The sequence below is a fragment of the Eptesicus fuscus genome, chromosome 1, assembly GCF_027574615.1.
Source record: "Eptesicus fuscus isolate TK198812 chromosome 1, DD_ASM_mEF_20220401, whole genome shotgun sequence".
Lineage (NCBI taxonomy): Eukaryota > Metazoa > Chordata > Mammalia > Chiroptera > Vespertilionidae > Eptesicus > Eptesicus fuscus.
The window spans coordinates 10393216-10409869 of record NC_072473.1 but is presented as its reverse complement, the minus strand read 5'-3'; the positions used below and the strand labels follow the sequence as shown (position 1 = coordinate 10409869).

General features: G+C 42.2%; 1 protein-coding gene across 1 annotated transcript in view; it reads left to right on the top strand.

Moving 5' to 3' along the window:
• The window catches only part of PHKA2 (phosphorylase kinase regulatory subunit alpha 2), a 61707-nt gene that overhangs the window by 21919 nt on the left and 23134 nt on the right, over positions 1-16654 (top strand). Inside the window, exons 7-17 of the mRNA XM_008154552.3 lie at positions 299-397; positions 2437-2583; positions 4595-4648; positions 5237-5359; positions 6960-7055; positions 10232-10339; positions 10722-10800; positions 12141-12275; positions 12941-13050; positions 14182-14326; positions 14595-14673. Coding sequence (XP_008152774.2) covers positions 299-397; positions 2437-2583; positions 4595-4648; positions 5237-5359; positions 6960-7055; positions 10232-10339; positions 10722-10800; positions 12141-12275; positions 12941-13050; positions 14182-14326; positions 14595-14673 — 1175 coding nt within the window. The remainder of the gene's footprint in view (positions 1-298; positions 398-2436; positions 2584-4594; positions 4649-5236; positions 5360-6959; positions 7056-10231; positions 10340-10721; positions 10801-12140; positions 12276-12940; positions 13051-14181; positions 14327-14594; positions 14674-16654) is intronic.

Below are 16654 nucleotides of genomic sequence, written 5' to 3'. Positions count from 1 at the left end.
CACACACACAGAGTTATTAATTTGTTAATATTTCATTTTTGTATAATCATTTCATTTGGGGAAATATTTTTATTTTCTTCTGCTTGTTCCTGCAATGAGCTGCAACACTTAGGAAAGCTCTGATCTACTGAAAATAAGGATACAACATGACCATAGGACTCTTTAGCTGGATTTTAAAGATAATGTTTCATCACCTTTGGGAAAACATGTACACTAGATTGCTTAATGAAAAAGGAGTATCAGATATGGGAGTGCATGTTCACTAGAAAGGAAAAGTAATTCTGACCTGTGTTTGTAGGCAGCACTTGAAGCAATTGATGAACTGGATCTTTTTGGAGCCCATGGAGGACGCAAGTCAGTCATCCATGTCCTGCCTGATGAGGTTGAACACTGCCAGGTAACAGCTCAGCCTCTCACATTCCAGAGAGCTGGATAGGAGACTCATGAAGGGAAGACCTGGGCTCCAGTTTTCCTTACCTTTCTAGCTTGGTGGTACTTGGCTTCTTTGAGTTTTAGTTCCCTCATTCATCCAGTGGGCATATTGGGCCCTTTTCCTCCTGCTGCACAAGGTGGTCCTAAGGATAAGAGTAAATCAACTTAATTTGTCAGAGTACTTTGTAAGCCAGAAAGTACCATGCAAATATAAGACACAACAATAATATACACTGAGTGGCCAGATTATTATGATCTCTGAATGCATAATAATCTGGTCACTCAGTGTATATATACATATATTAGAGGCTCAGTGCATGAATTCATGCATGGGTGGGGTCCGGTCAGCCTGGCCAGGGGGCGGGGACATAGGTGGTTGGCCGGCCTGCCTGCTGGTCGAACTCCTGGTCGAGGGGACAAATTGCATATTAGCCTTTTATTATATAGGATATACACTGAGTGGCCAGATTATTATGCGTTCAGAGATCATAATAATCTGGCCACTCAGTGTATATATGAAGTCAGCAATCAAGACACCTTGTTTTGCAGAAGACAAAATCTATTTTATTTGTTTTGAGCACATAGGTGGTTTTCTCCCAGGTTTATTTCACGATGCCCCCAAATTGAATGACTATCAAGCGCTAGTTCACTTGGGAAGAGAGGAGGAGATGGGCAGAATGGGTAATGGTGGAGAGATGAGATGGGAGAAATGGCAAAGTAGTAGAACCTTCATGAAATAAAAATCAGAGAAAGGAGTGATTTTGTGAAGATTAAGCAGATAGTAGGTCACCAACTACTGGTCAATCACCAAACTCTTAGTTAGTGAGGGCCCACTGTGTGCTAGGGCTATGGGAGTCAGATACATAAAAACTTGTAAGCAGAGAGCTTCCGGAGGGAGTGTATGTTTCCAGGCAGAGAGAGCCTAGGGAAGAATAACTAGTTAAAGAACTAAGCTTGGGGCGGGGATGGGGGGAGGGTTCAGTTGGTTATAAAAAATGAGGTTTTACTCTGAAGCTGAAGGTTCACCCCCCATTTTTATCCCACTGTCCAGCTCACTCCATTTCCCCCCATTAAATATTTGTTAGTGGGGAATCTGCGATTTCTTGAAGTATGGTTTAATAGAGTCAAGCTAGTGTGCATCTTAATAGATGTATAGTCTAGTGGAAATTGTGTGAGCTTTGTAGCCAGCTGGTCCTGGGTGGGAATCCTAGATCTGTCACATACTGGCTGCATTTCTTTAGACTGAGTCTTTGTACTTAGAGTCTTAAGAGTCCTCATGTGTGAATTGGATGTAGTACCTGAATTCCTTCTTTATATGGAAGATTTAATAAGCTTATGTTTTCAGGGGTCTAGCCCCATGTCTTTACATGTTAAATCTCAGGATTAGCTTCTTTCCTTCCCAAACTTTTCCTTGTAATCTCAACTTCCTTTATTTTACAATGCCTAATCCAACCACCTTATAATTGAGGCCATATTATAGTGCCACTAAGTAACCCATTCTCTCTAGGACTAAACTAAATACTGTTGTTACCATTTTGCCTGCGTGTTCTTATGGTCTTCTGGATTTGACTTTTTCTTTAAGTGGTTTCTCAGTTACAGTCCAACTGGCCACATTCCATGAAAGCCAGACATTTCTCTATAGTGGCCCTGTATGTGTGTTCTTCTCTCTCATTTTCTTCACCATCAGGACATCCTAACCTGCTGACACAGGTAGCCCCTAGTTCCTTCCCTGCATGCCCTGAAGGCCCAGCAAAGTCAGCAGAAGTCATGAAGGAAGGGAGACAAGGAGTTCTCAGCATGGTCTCCAGGCAGTGCCAACTCCTTATTCTCCCCCAAGGAACAGGAAGCATTGGTTGGGTGGGCAAGGTCGCACAACAGGGTCATATTGGTAGGACAAAGCTCTAATTATTTGAATGTTCCTTTGGGGCAAAGGTCATGATTTCTAGATACTGTACATAACTATTAGTATGTCACAGGTTAAAACCACCTTTGTTTTTCATTCAGTCTATTCTGTTCTCCATGCTGCCAAGAGCATCGACGTCTAAAGAGATTGATGCTGGACTTCTTTCTATTATTTCTTTCCCGGCTTTTGCAGTGGAAGATATGAACCTTGTGAATGTGACCAAAAATGAAATTATTTCTAAGCTCCAGGTAAGCAGTGGTCACCCTAGTGTTGATCTGCCCTGTGTTAAGTGCCACTTTCACACTATGACTTGGAGCAGCTCACCCAAGCCTTGGTTCTCCGTGAGGCTAATAGCTTGGTTTATCTAAGTAGGCTCATAGAGTGAGGTATCCAAAGCTGAGTCTACAGGTGACAAAACTAAGTCTCTTAGTGATCAAGTGACTTGGTTCTCTTCCTAAGTTGCAGAGGTTGACTCAAGCCGTCATCTTTGAGCCCCAATTCATACCATTCCTGTACTTCTAAGGCAGAACTTCTTAACCCTTTAGAAGTCACAGACTCCTTTGAAAATGTCTTGAAAGCTATAGAGTCCCTGCCAGACAAAAAAAGACATGTCTCAATATCCTCAAACTTTACACACAATATCAGGGGACTTAGTGATCCCAAAGTTAAATTGAATTTTTTTAAAAATCCCTGTTCTGAGTAACTAACTATGATACATTACATCAAAGTGAGAATGTTATTAAATATCCCAGCCAGCCTTGGCTGGTATGGCTCAGTTGGTTGAGAGTCATCACATGCACCAAAAGGTCACCGGTTCAATTCCCAGTCAGAGCACATACTTGGGTTGTGGGCTTGATCCCCAGTAGGGGTTGTGCAGAAGGCAGCGAATCAGTGTTTCTCTGTCACATGAATGTTTCTCTCTCTCTCTCTCTCTGCCTTCCTCTTTCTCTAAAAAAAAATCAATGGGAAAAAATATTATAAGTTTCATTAACAAGTTTTGTGTGTGTGTGTGTGTGTGTGTGTGTGTGTGTGTGTGTGTGTGTTTGTTTAAGAGAGAGAGGAAGGGAGAGAGATGGAAACATGGATGAGAAAGAAACGCTGATCGGCTGCCTCCTGCATGCTCCCCACTGGAGATTGTGTCTGCAACCCAAGCATGTGCTCTGACTGGGAATTGAACTGGAACCAGGGACCTCTTGGTTCATGAGTCGATGCACAGCCATTGAGCCACACCAGCCAGGCAACAAGTTTTTTAAAAAAATTCCAGCCAACTGAAGTTATTGGTAAAATTATCAAAGAATATGTTTCCTAAGCCAAAATTCACATTTATGATCTTACTTAGATTCCGTGAAAAATGCTTTTCGTCCTTGGAAACAAGGAATTAAAGGGACTCCAAGCATATCCCCAAAAGACGGTGGCTCTCTCAGTCAGGGTTCGGTGGTGGAAAAGGAACCTCTTTAGATAGTTGAAGCAGGCAGAGTTAGTGCAGGGAATAAAGTGTTTATAGGGAGCAGATTCTAATTGGGTCTCCCAGAGCCATTTGGGACTGGCCACTAGGGCAGTGCTTGCCTCCACAGCCTACACTAGAGCAACTCATACACACTTAAGAAATTGGGAAAAGGTCACCCAAAGCTGCTATCCAGGGATTTGGAAAGGCAGATTAAGAGAGCCCTGCCACTGCCGTTCTTTCATGACACCCAGAAAGCTGGACAGGAACACTGGAGCCTGCAGCAGGAAAACCAGAAGTGACAGCTCTAAGTCACAGGAAGCCCCATCTGCCTCCCTGTCAGGCTTCAGGATGCAGGCTCCTTTGCAGTGGAAGACATGAATTTTGTGAATAGAGCCTACTTGCAAGGAATCTGGAATGCACTGTTAGTTTTCCAGTCTTTCAAGTAGAAGCAGTCCAATCCAGGTATCTGAATGGTGGCTTTTCCAAGCAGTGAGGTTCCCTTTGCTTCATTGCATAATATGACAAATCAGAATGAAAGGCTGGTCATTCACTGAACTCTCAGTGATTGATTATTCTCACACCTCTGATAGTTTCATGTAGTATTTTGGAATTGTCTTCAAACCTGAATTTACTTTACGTAGGACTGACTTAAAAATAACTTTTTGTACCGATAATAAAGAGCACTTGGTACACATTTCAGTACTACAAGATTCATGAGAAAAGGGGGCAAAGGGTTGACTGGAGTTAAAATCAAAAGGCAAAGAAATTCTTCTGATGTCCTCAAATGTGTTTGTTTTTCTTTATCTTCTTAGGGGCGTTATGGATGTTGTCGCTTCCTTCGAGATGGTTATAAAACCCCAAGAGAGGTTGTATTTAAATAATGTTTCTTAACATTCCTTAACTGCTTCATATCTAAGTTGCCACTGTGGTGTTCTCCCTCTATTGATTATAATTACATGTTAGAATATTGCAAAGAGAAGTCTTAATTTTGGTATCAGCAAGCCTGGAGTTAGACAGTAGAATAGTAAAATCATTAGGAGGACAGCAAGCTGGTGGTTTAAAACCAGCTTGCAGACAGGACAAACAGTTCTGTGGCTCACATGGGTTTTTAAATACCAACTGTGGCTGCCTCCTTGGGTTTCTTTGCCATAGTGACTGATAGAATAATATCAATAAAAGTCTGCCAAGCACTGTGAGAGATAAATTGCTATTTATTTGTTAGAGATATAGGAAATAATTTAATAAACTACCAAGGAGTCTTGTGTACATTTCTGATATTTTACCATAGAAAACTGCCAAAAATAGCATCTCCCCATTATAGCAGAATCCTAATTATGGTATACCAACCTCAAAACTGCATTGAAACAGACAAGTGAGGGAAATCCAGTAAGGTACAATGGTATTATCTATGTATCTGACATCACCGTTTAGAAGGTTTACCTACTTAATTACAGGACCCAAACCGATTGCATTATGACCCTGCTGAACTCAAGCTCTTTGAAAACATTGAATGTGAATGGCCCGTGTTCTGGACATATTTCATAATCGATGGGGTCTTCAGTGGTGACGCTGTTCAGGTAAGAAGATGCTGGGTATTATGTTTAATCTTCCACTTATCTGTCAAAGGACTTTGCTAGAGGTGGTCTCTATCCAGTTCACCAACATATTCCCTGTGCCTATGACATAGTAAGTACACAGTAAATATTTGTTAATGCAGCGTTCATTTGTTCAAGACAGGTTTCTTTAGCATTTGCTGCTGTGCATACTTTGGTGAGCAAAACAAATCTGTCTTTATGAAGCTTATGTACATGACTGATAAACTCAAAGATTTGCTGCTTTTTTTTAACTTTCAGATCTGACATTTTTTTAACGTGCTTGAATCATGTGTTCTAGGTTGGGGTGAACAATCTAAGATTTATTTTAGTTTTTGAAAGCTGCCTCTGCTCAGGAATGCTGGGGGGCGCTGCAGAAACAACAGCAAGCTTGAAATATTACTGTTGCCCCGTTGTTCATTTTCACTTTTATACTGTAGTGATTATCTTGGATCTTATGTTTTCTTTTTATCCCAGAACTGAAAGATCTCAAAAAGATTGAGTTGGAATTTCCATTGTGAATAAGCTTGACAATGATCAGAAACAAACAAAGACTAAGGAGACACAAAAGACTGTACTTAGTACCTTATTTTCTAGGTCTCATAGAATTTACTACACTTATGCCTACCCTGTCTCTTCTACTTGCTGCCCAATGACATTTAAAAAAATGATGCACCCCTGGTCATGCTTTGACTGGGCTCTCCAAAGATGAAATATCTTAAGTAGCAGGTGGCTAGTTAAAGGTTTTTTTCTCTCTTTTTTCTTTTTCCTTTTAATATGTAGATTTTTATCATTGCCTTTTTAATTTCATGAAAATGTTTACATCAACAGCATCCTAAGAATAGGGGTACATCGATCATAGTATGTATACTTCCTTTTCCTCACATGAGATTTGTTCAGCAAGTGTTTCTTGAGCAATAAATATTTGAATGAGGGCCTTGTAGTGTAAAACTACCTATAGGTGGAAATGGGATGCACTTCTTATGATCCGGCCTCCACTCCAAGAAGCCTATAGTCTAGCTGGTGAGACAAATTGTAGTTATTTATTTATTTATTTATTTATTTATTATTTTTTACTTATTTTTTTAGAGAGGGAGACAGGGAGAGGGAGGAAAAAAAAACATTGATGTGAGAGAGATACATCTATCGGTTACCTCCTTTACTTACCCTGACCAGGGATTGAACCCTCCACCAACGTATGTGCCCTGACCGGGAATCAAACCTGTGACCTTCCACAGGACAATGCTCTAACCAACTGAGTCATGCTGTCCAGGGCAAGACAAAATGTAAATATGTGAGGAGTTAAGAGTGAAATTCTTAGGTCATGGGTTAAAGACCACACAGAGAAAAAAGAAAAAGGCCATACAGAAAAGACCAGTTGTGTTTCGCTCCTCCTAACACTTGCTGTCAGCAAGAGTCCCAGTTCCTCCTGCCCTCTTTGAGTTAAAGGTATTTGTGCATTTCTTGGCCCCGTGTCCTACTTCTAATCTGTTTGTTGTCAAGAGAGGTGTTTTTCTGTGTTGCACTGATGTTACAGCATTAAGGACCCCTCTTTCATACCATTGGGGGTGGGACTATTTTCCAGGTCCAGGAATACCGAGAGGCCCTGGAGGGAATATTAATCAGGGGCAAGAATGGGATCCACCTGGTGCCAGAACTCTATGCCATCCCGCCTAATAAGGTAACCAGGCATTGCTTATCGAGAACAAAGTGACTTGGTGCTTGGCCTTTTCATATTTTTCACCCCCTTTCCAGAACTAACACTTTTTTCCCAGGAGAAGTGGTTTGTAAAGCCTTCAGTAGTGTTCCTGTCTATCACAGAAGTTATGGCTTTGGAGCCATGCTTGCAAAGGGGAGTCCAAGTGAGGCATCAATGGAGGACCTTCAGAGGCTATCTGTTCCTCACCTGAGCCCAAGGCCAAATGAACCTTCAAATGCACAAAACACTGTTGGACACCATGTTCTCACGCATATCCACAGAAGAAGAAACCAGACAGAATCTTCCTAGGGAAGGAGGAGAGATGTGTAAATAGAGTTGAGAATCCCTTCCCTTGAATCAAGCCATTCCAGAGCTAGAGCCCAAGTAATCACTTAGAAGACATTCTATATCAGGGAGAGAGAAATTGGCCAGTTCCAATAAGATGCCTAAAGATAGTTTTGTTCTATCCAGTTTCCTAAATTGGGCCATGATGGACCTATATATATCTTGGTGGGAAGATTTCCCTATATGTGTGTCATGTTTAGAAGAAAAGAATTCTTGATTCAAGGCTGTTTGTCCTTCATCTGTTCCTATTGCTCCATTTCTGTATTTGCAGGAAGTAGAGACTTCAAACAGCAGCATATTTCCAATTGACAGGAACAGCAGGAGATCATAATCCAGCAGAAGCTGTCATGCCATAGCTTGGGTTTAGGGGTTCTGTGGTTGAATCAGGCCCACAAGCACATGGTCAGGGGACTGGTAGGGCCTCCGAAATTGTGTGCCTCTGCCCAAAGAGGCTCTGGAACCTGTTAGTGCTCAGATAGCACTGGTCCACCTGGGACCAGACCCGAGGTGTCGCATAATGGGTAGTACATTTCCAGGTGTTGGAGAGTCCCTCACTTTGGTTACTGATCAGGCCATGGAGCCTACAAGGGCTCTTTTCTCTCTAAGTGTCAGAGACCTAGGCATCCTGCACATGTGTTCATATGTATGTGTTGCTGGTGAGGGGCTGATGGTCGGGTCTGGGTAGTTATTTCCCAGCAACTATGTGTTCAGATTTCCCATTTCCAATACTGAGGCATTTGGCCTAGCAAAATTAGTAATAGGAGGCCATTTGGATCCTGGAAGCAGAGCAAGTGGAAATAAATGACTTCATGGGTATTTTACGTATTTTATGGTAGAGAATAACCATCCATCTGTGTTCTACTAAAAGGCAAATATTCCTGACTGTAGTAAATGCTAGGTGTGAACAGTGCTGGCTACATGTTGTAAAAAAATTACTCTGCAACTTTTCTCTCTTCCAAACTTCGCACTGACCTTTAAGCAAGGCACCTATTTTGAACACTATTTTATGTCGAACACAGTGTGTGTAGGCTGCTTCCAGAGAACACGTGGGACGGTGCACCCATCACAACAGTGGCGTGAAGAAACCACTGAAGATAGGGACACCCAGACCCATATGGCACCTTTGTGCAAATTAGAAAAAGGGCCTCATCCTTGAAGTGGCTGCAGCCCCAGGCCAGAGTGGCATCAAGCCTGGATTTTCGCCTCACTCTTCCTCAGCTAGACATGCTTGTACAAAGGGCCACCATCCATGGGGTCCTCCATTGCATAGCCTGAGACTAATTCAAGTGTGCCCAGCAGATACATATTAAGCAGCTGCTCCGGGCCCGGTACCAGACTAGATCCTGGGGCACAAAAGAGTTGCAATGCCAGCTCTGCCTCTGCAAGCTTGCAGGCTAGTAGGGGGTCAGAGGAGCTAGTCCAGGGATGGAGTGCAGACACAGGAGTGGTAGTGGCAAAGACCTAATGCATTGAAAGACTTGCAAGCAGATCAGAAGGGGTGGAAAAGGGGGAGGAGTTGCCACTAGAGGGAGGCAGGAGCCAGCCCATGGGTGGCAACAGGGTAGAGCCAGGCTGTCTTGTGATCCGGACACCTTGCCTGCCTTCTGTTCTTTGCATAGACTATTTCTCATTCTAGATCTTTTCAGTCTTTCTGGACATTACTTACATTTCAATAGCTTTAACATACAATCTGATTGTAAAAGTAATCCTGCACACTGCAAAACATCCAGAATTCTGCCAAAAGAAGTAAATACCTATCTCCAATCTTACTACCCAAAGATAACCACTGTGACATTTTGGTGAATCTCATTTCATACTAGTATCCCATTTGATTATTTGATTGCTGGTGATGTTTAATTCTGTTTAGTTTATGATCTTCAGGTTTTCTTAATGTTTACTACTACAGCAAGTTTTAAAAATTTTACTAAGTATATTAATAACATCACTGATTAACACACAAAGAATGATTGCCCTCGTGGTGTGATTTTCCCCTTTGGAGAAGGATAAATGTTTCTACTTCCTTTGATTGACTGATATTTTCCGGAAGGAAAAAAGTGGTCACTGACATTACCCCCAGCCAACGTTGTAATGAATAAAAACCCAAAGGTCAGCATGGAGTTTACAACAGAGAAAGTTGTAGACTAACTCTTATAGTGCATAGCCAGCACTGTCCATCAGAAAGAGAACTGTAACTTACTTAGATGAGTCAAGAGCCCCCAATGGATTCAGCTTTTTGAATCCCTGATGAGAACTTCCTGATCTAATAGTACAATTGTTCTTTTCTCAATAAATAGTGCCACCTTCTGGTAATTTTCTTGTGTAAGCATACAGAGTTTATGAACTCCTGGGGATAGCAAGATCAAAGTAACCTGACTTAGCATCCACTGAGGCACTGCCATGGCAGAAGGCTGATGTTTTAGATCATTGTATCCAAAATACAGCCAGATGGAAGCATGAGCTGTGCAACTTCCTGTTGCCTGGAGCTATGCTCAAAGAAGGCTGGCCAGGCTTCCAGTGTCTGTCTCTCTGCCTTTTGCCATCAGTGTGCTTGTGGGCAGAGCACTGGCCTGGAACCAGGCCTAGATATGAGTTCTGCCTCTGCTGCTTTTACGTGTGAACCACCCCTCCCACCCACTACCACCAGCGCAAAGGTTTAGCCTCCTTGGCCTCCCAATTCCAGCTCTCACACAGAATTGGCCTGGGGGAGCAAATGAGTAGCATTTTGTAAATCCTCAGTGTGCTCTCTAGTGTATGGTGACATTGGCCTTTTTATCCTCTGACATTCTGACTTTAGGATTTTCTCTCTTTGCCAGGTAGACGAAGAGTATAAGAATCCTCACACGGTGGACAGAGTTCCTCTGGGGAAGCTGCCCCATCTGTGGGGTCAGTCCTTGTACATCCTCAGCTCACTTTTGGCAGAGGTAGGCAACTTGGGGGCTTCACAGATGGGGAACCAGAAGAGCACAGTGGCTCTCTCTCCACTATGGCGGTGAATGTCTTTGGCATCTTCATGGCTTTAAAGTCAGCTGCTCTGAAATATTCGTTACCATTGTTCTCTTTACTCACATAAGATGGTGGCATATTTGACTAGCTGTGGGGAGCTAGGTGCCGAAATCATAACACATTTATCCGTGCCTATCTAAATGATCTACTGTGTTTCAGAGAAAATAAGCAATAGACTTGAAATATATAAGGGAATAAATACTGAATATTTTGAGCCCCAAAATATGTCATTTTCAAATTTAGGTTAAATTTTGGTTAATCAATATTTCATAGTGTTAATGCTCCTTTTTTTCCCCCTAGGGATTCCTTGCCACTGGTGAAATTGACCCCTTAAATAGAAGATTTTCCACTTCCGTCAAACCTGATGTTGTGGTACAAGGTTTGTGAGCCTGTTTACTGTTTTTATTTAACTTTGTAAAACCTATGTGTATTTTTTGCTTGAATTTTTGTTGAATTTATTGGGGTGACATTGGTTAATAAAATTATATAGGTTTCAGGTGTACAATTCTATAATACATCATCTGCACTTTGTATTGTGTGTTCACCACCCCAAGTCAAGTCTCCTTCCATCATCATTTATCCCCCCTTTACCCTCTTTTACTTTCCCCTAACCCCCGTTCCCTCTGGCAATCACCATACTGTAGTCTGTGTCTATGAGGTTTTTTTTTTTAATTCTTTCATCTTTTTCACCCAGCTCCAAAACCCCCCTTCCCTCTGGCAGCTGTCAATATGTTCTTTGTATCCATGAGTCTGTCTCTATATTGTTTATTAGTTTATTTTGTTCATTAGATTCCACATATAAGTGAAATCATATGGTACTTGTCTTTCTCTGACTGGCTTATTTCACTTAGCATAATACTCTCGCAGTCCATCCATGCTGTCCCAAAAGGTAAGATTTCCTTTTTTATAGCCAATTAATATCCCCTTGTGTAAATGTACCACAGCTTTTTTATCCACTCACCTACTGTTGGGCACTTAGGTTGCATCAAAATCTTGGCTATTGTAAACAACACTGCCATGAACATAGGGGTGCATATATTCCTTCTAATCATTGTTTCGGGATTCTTAGGATAGATTCCCATGGAATTGCCTTATGACCCAGCGATTCCACTTCTGGGAAAACCCATGTATTTTTAATGCAAATGTTCCATGATTTTCTATTTTATTGTTTAAGTGTGTATGATATATGTATGCTTTAGCGTATATTAATTTGTAACATCATAGCGGAACACATTACTCACATGTTTGTGGTGACGCAGGTGGCATGTGCTAGCATGGAAGCTATGTCCTTTGGGAGGAGGGGCACAGGTTTCTCCTGGTACTCCATGTGGAGCTGTGTCTATTCCTGACCACATATGAAAAGAACACCAGGCAGGTTTAGAATACATGTAGATCCAGGGGAAAGCAAGACATCATATGAAATGGGGTAATTTGACATGGGATCTGTTGAAGAACATTTTTAGAAGTCTCTTATCAGACTGTCATGTACATTGTGAGTACATGAAATATGTATCGTGAGTGTTGAGAAGAGGCAAGGCCAGAGAGAAACAGGAAGAGCAGCAGTACATGTGCTGTCATTTTCAAAGACACCTAGTTCATGGAGGGCATGCTAATGTGTGTATCATAGGCCAAAGAAGAGGTCAGTCAATGATACATATATCCATGTAAGGAGACAATGGCCACAATGTAATGAAGATTGTGTGTTCTTCTTATTTGCAGTTACTGTTCTGGCAGAAAACAACCACATTAAGGACTTGTTGAGGAAGCATGGGATAGACGTCCAGAGTATTGCTGACATTCACCCAATCCGAGTCCAACCAGGCCGGATCCTTAGTCACATATACGCCAAGCTTGGTAGGTTTGGGGAAATAGGGCATTTTTGGCAAGGAGGCATCTCTGTTCTAGGCTTTGGATCTGGGGGGAGACTGTGATATGTATAAATTCTTTAGAATTTTGGGCAAAGCCCTATAGCAGGTGGTTTGATCACTTCCATGTGAAGAAGAATGGGCAAACCAGCACGTTCTCCTCATGCCGGTTCAGTAGATGTCACTACAGGTTGGCCATGTGATTTGCCAAATCTGTTGTAAACTATGCAGCCACCTTTGAAAAATTCACAATTGGAACAGTGGTTTGTGTCTTGATAACGTTTTAATTTTCAACTATAGTCTCAGAAAAATGGTCATTTACCCATTAAAATAGGAGGGGGTTCTCTTTACTTTTTCTAAAATCTGACTTCGTTTAGTAAATTAGAAGTAAACATTAATTAAATCCTTGCAACGGTTTTTTCTATATAGATGTTGAATCAGGTACTACTCCGATACATTCATGAAAAGGGGGTGGGACTTGTTTTTAATTCTTCTTTGTCCTATTTAAAGATGTACTGGTGTTGAGAGAAACCAAACCCCACAATGGGTTGCTTGACATAAAAATATGTCCAGTCTTAGCTGAAGTCAGTTGGATTAGATGTTACTGTATTTACTCTAACACCATTTCTCTCTCTTTTTTTTTTTTTCAAATAGGACGGAATAAGAATATGAAATTGAGCGGGCGACCATATAGGCACATTGGCGTCCTTGGAACATCTAAACTATATGTGATTAGGAACCAAATATTTACTTTCACACCTCAGGTGAGAAGAGCATGCCAGTAGGAAACCAACAAGCATCTTTTCATTAAGCTCTCTTTTCTGGCTGGTGAGCCATTTTGAATGTGCTAGAATGTGCATGCATATGTTCAAATAGAGACATTTAGGATGACACCCATTACCCTAGTACAATTCTTTACTCATCGTAGGTGCTCAATTATTGTGCCTTGAATCGAATTGAGTGTGTCATAACTTCCAGTCATTAGTAGTGAAATTCACACCGCTTTATAAATTTGCTAGTAACATATCACTTGCCTCATAGCCCTTGTGTCCCTAACCATAAGAGTCCCTCACCCTTGCTTAAGTTGTCATCAGACCCCCTGTAACACACAGCCAGTCTGATTTTCAGGCCCCCAACCCCCTTGATGGGATCCTGAATATACTGAATATGGAACTTTCAGAGTTTTTGTTTCCAAAAAAACCTTGTCCTCTGGTACCCAAACCAAACGTTTTCCATCCATTTGGGCAGCTAGAAAGACCAACTGTGGTACCACTTTGTCAACATGGAGCACAGCACCCCCACTACCTAGGCACATAGTCAGGGGTCAGTGGCCCCAGATTGTTCTTTTTCACCCTAACCCACACTGCTCACTGAAATCTTGTGAGTTATTTCTGTTCCTAACAAATTTCAGACCAGAGCATGAACTGAGCATAGACTAGTCCAGAGGCCAGAAGACCAATTTGATTTTCATCGACATCAGGTCACAGTGCCTTTAGTTCACATTAGCCAGGCCATCAATCAGGTAATCATAATTCCCACATCTCGGTTGCTCTCCGTGCCCTCACTTGGAAAGCATCTCCGAGCCCAGCAGCCCTGGAGGAGTAAGAATTAGGGAGTTATTGATTTCCTTTAGGAGACAGGGATATTGGGCCTGGTGCTTATATCCTCATCTGAGGAGTTGTAAATAGATGTAGCCGCGCACCTTTCCCTTCCGCAGCTCCTGTGCAGGTGACAGGTCGATTTGTCTGAGAGCCCCATGATAGGTGGATTATAACCAGGATTGAGCTGTTTCTCTGGAAACATAGCACAAGGATTAGTGCTGCCGTGAATGACAGCTGGGGTTGTGTCGAGGGAAATGAAGGACAACCTCTTACTTGGCCTGTTCTGACTTGCAGTTCACTGACCAGCATCACTTCTATCTGGCCCTGGACAATGAGATGATCGTAGAGATGCTGAGGATTGAGCTGGCTTACCTGTGCACCTGCTGGCGGATGACGGGCAGACCCACGCTCACCTTCCCGATCACCCACACCATGCTCAGTAACTCCATGCACTTGATCTGCCTGAATCATATCCCACTATTGGTTTGGGCCCTTTTCACACTGTTTAAAATGGCTCCTGTGGACAGAGCTAAGTATTGAAGGGGTTTTTCAGCAGTTCAGTCTCTTAGCTCAGGAATCTTCTATGACATAGGTATTTAATTAGGTTGTGTTGATGAAAACATTTCGGTGCATGCCTCCCCCCCACACACACACAAAGTATTCCCAGATGAAATAAACTAACTCATCTTTTCCTTTTTCCCTCTTAGCAAATGATGGCTCAGACATTCATCCTGCAGTTCTTTCTACAATTAGAAAACTAGAGGATGGATATTTTGGAGGAGCTAGGTAATTGATTATTTTTTTAAAAGTAACTTTCTTAAAGTCTTTTTGCGGCCTTTCTCCCATTTTTCATGTCAATTGCTAAACATAGAAGCATGGTGCTTTAGAGTAAGAAGGAAATTAAAACTTGTTGACTCCAGTGACCCATGTGAAACTGAAATAATCTCTAAAGCAGCAGTCATTGGGTGTTTGTGAAGCTTTTGTGGGCGCCAGGAGGCCTGGGGCATAGAGAGGTAAACATATCAATTCTCTGAAGTGGCATTCCTGGAATGCATGTATGGAATTCTGTGCTGTTTCTAGTAAAAGGCGTGAAAGAAAAGACCCAGTGCCTAAGATCTAGTAGGTGCTCAATAAATGCTCCTTGAATTGACTTGAGTGTGCTATCACCTGAAGAATGATTCACAGAACTTTACAAATTACTTAGTGGCCCTAAGAGCAGAGCACCTGAATGTGCCTAGACCATTGTCCCCTCATCTCAGTGGAATGATACCCGTTCCTTTGTAGGCCCACGGTATGGCAGAAGCTCCCAGATACTGTGGTTAAGCATCTTGAGTGATGGGGGCTCACGTCCCAGTAAAACCCCTTTGGTTTTTTTACCCTCTGCCTGTCACAAGGCAGAGGTTTTCTCTGGAGCATCTAGGCCCTGGCCTCTCTGAATTCCCTGGGATATTCCAGAAGGACCCTAGGGGAACCTCATTGGGAAGCCAGCCTCTCCCAGGCTCAGGGAGGCTTCCATTTGGTCCCTGATGGAATGCCACTTGCTAAATTTGATTGGGCCTTAAAATCAGCCCTTCTTCTCACATCCTCCCATACTAGAGACCCTGATGCCATAGTTAACTTTTTCAAATTGTGGTAAAATCCACATAAAATAAAATTTACCACTAACCATTTTTAAGTGTACAGTGCTGTTAAGTACATTCACATTGTTGTGCAGCCAACCTCCAGAACTCTCTTCATCTTGTAAAACTGAAACTCTGTGCTCATTAAACAACTCTCCATTTTCCCCTGCCCTCAGCCCCTGGGAACCACTATTCTACTTTCGGTCTCTTGGTAGCAAGTGGACTCATCCAATATTTCTCTCTTTGTGACTGGCTCATTTCATGTAGCCTGATGTCTTTAGAGTTGAGTCACTGTGCTGGGGTTGGTACCTCTGCTCACAGAGCCTACTGCCAGTTTTGCTCTAGATTTGAAGTGACTCTCACTCTGAGCTGCTCCTGGCCTCTCTCAGGAGTGTCACTGAGACCGTCCCCAGCATTTTGCCATCTACATTTCCAGCGCTAGTGCCATACCTTCAGTCAACACCCACATTCATCCATTTTACCTCCATTTTGAATAAGTTACCACCTGGTGTACAGCATCTTAACCAGGAGAAAATACCATATGCCCATAATTAACTGTTTTTCAAAATTATATATTAATTGAAATATAACCATTGCCAAAAGGACACTGTAGTTAATTGAGCACTTGCAATGTGTTCTTTGTTGCGTGGTACGCATTGTCACATTGAATCTTCACTTTGTCACGTGGGCTGTATTCCCACTTTATAGAGAAGGAGCAGTCACCTCAGAGAGCCAGCACACAAGACAAATGGGTGCAGAAGCTCTGTGTGAATCCAGAAACCAGGCTCTAATTCCATGTGGAGCTGGCGGAGGGCTTATAGGAATCGGGAGAACCTCCCATTTACAGAGTATGGCAATGGTTCAGAGAACCAGGGAACCAAACAGGAATGCTGAGGCTCCATCGGCATCCTTTCCTACTGAGTTCTTGATCCTGTCAACATAAGAAACATTCAAACCTGTAAAGAATTTCTGTGAGTTTATTTGAACCAAACTGTGGCAATTGCCAGGAAGCAAAATCTCAACATAATCAGATAAAGCTCCAGAGAATGGCAGTTTTGCACCTTATTTTATGCATTACAATCAAAAGAGAAGGTGTAAGTGGGTTACATGAAATTCATTGGTAATAGATTAAGGAGGCAGGAGAAAGC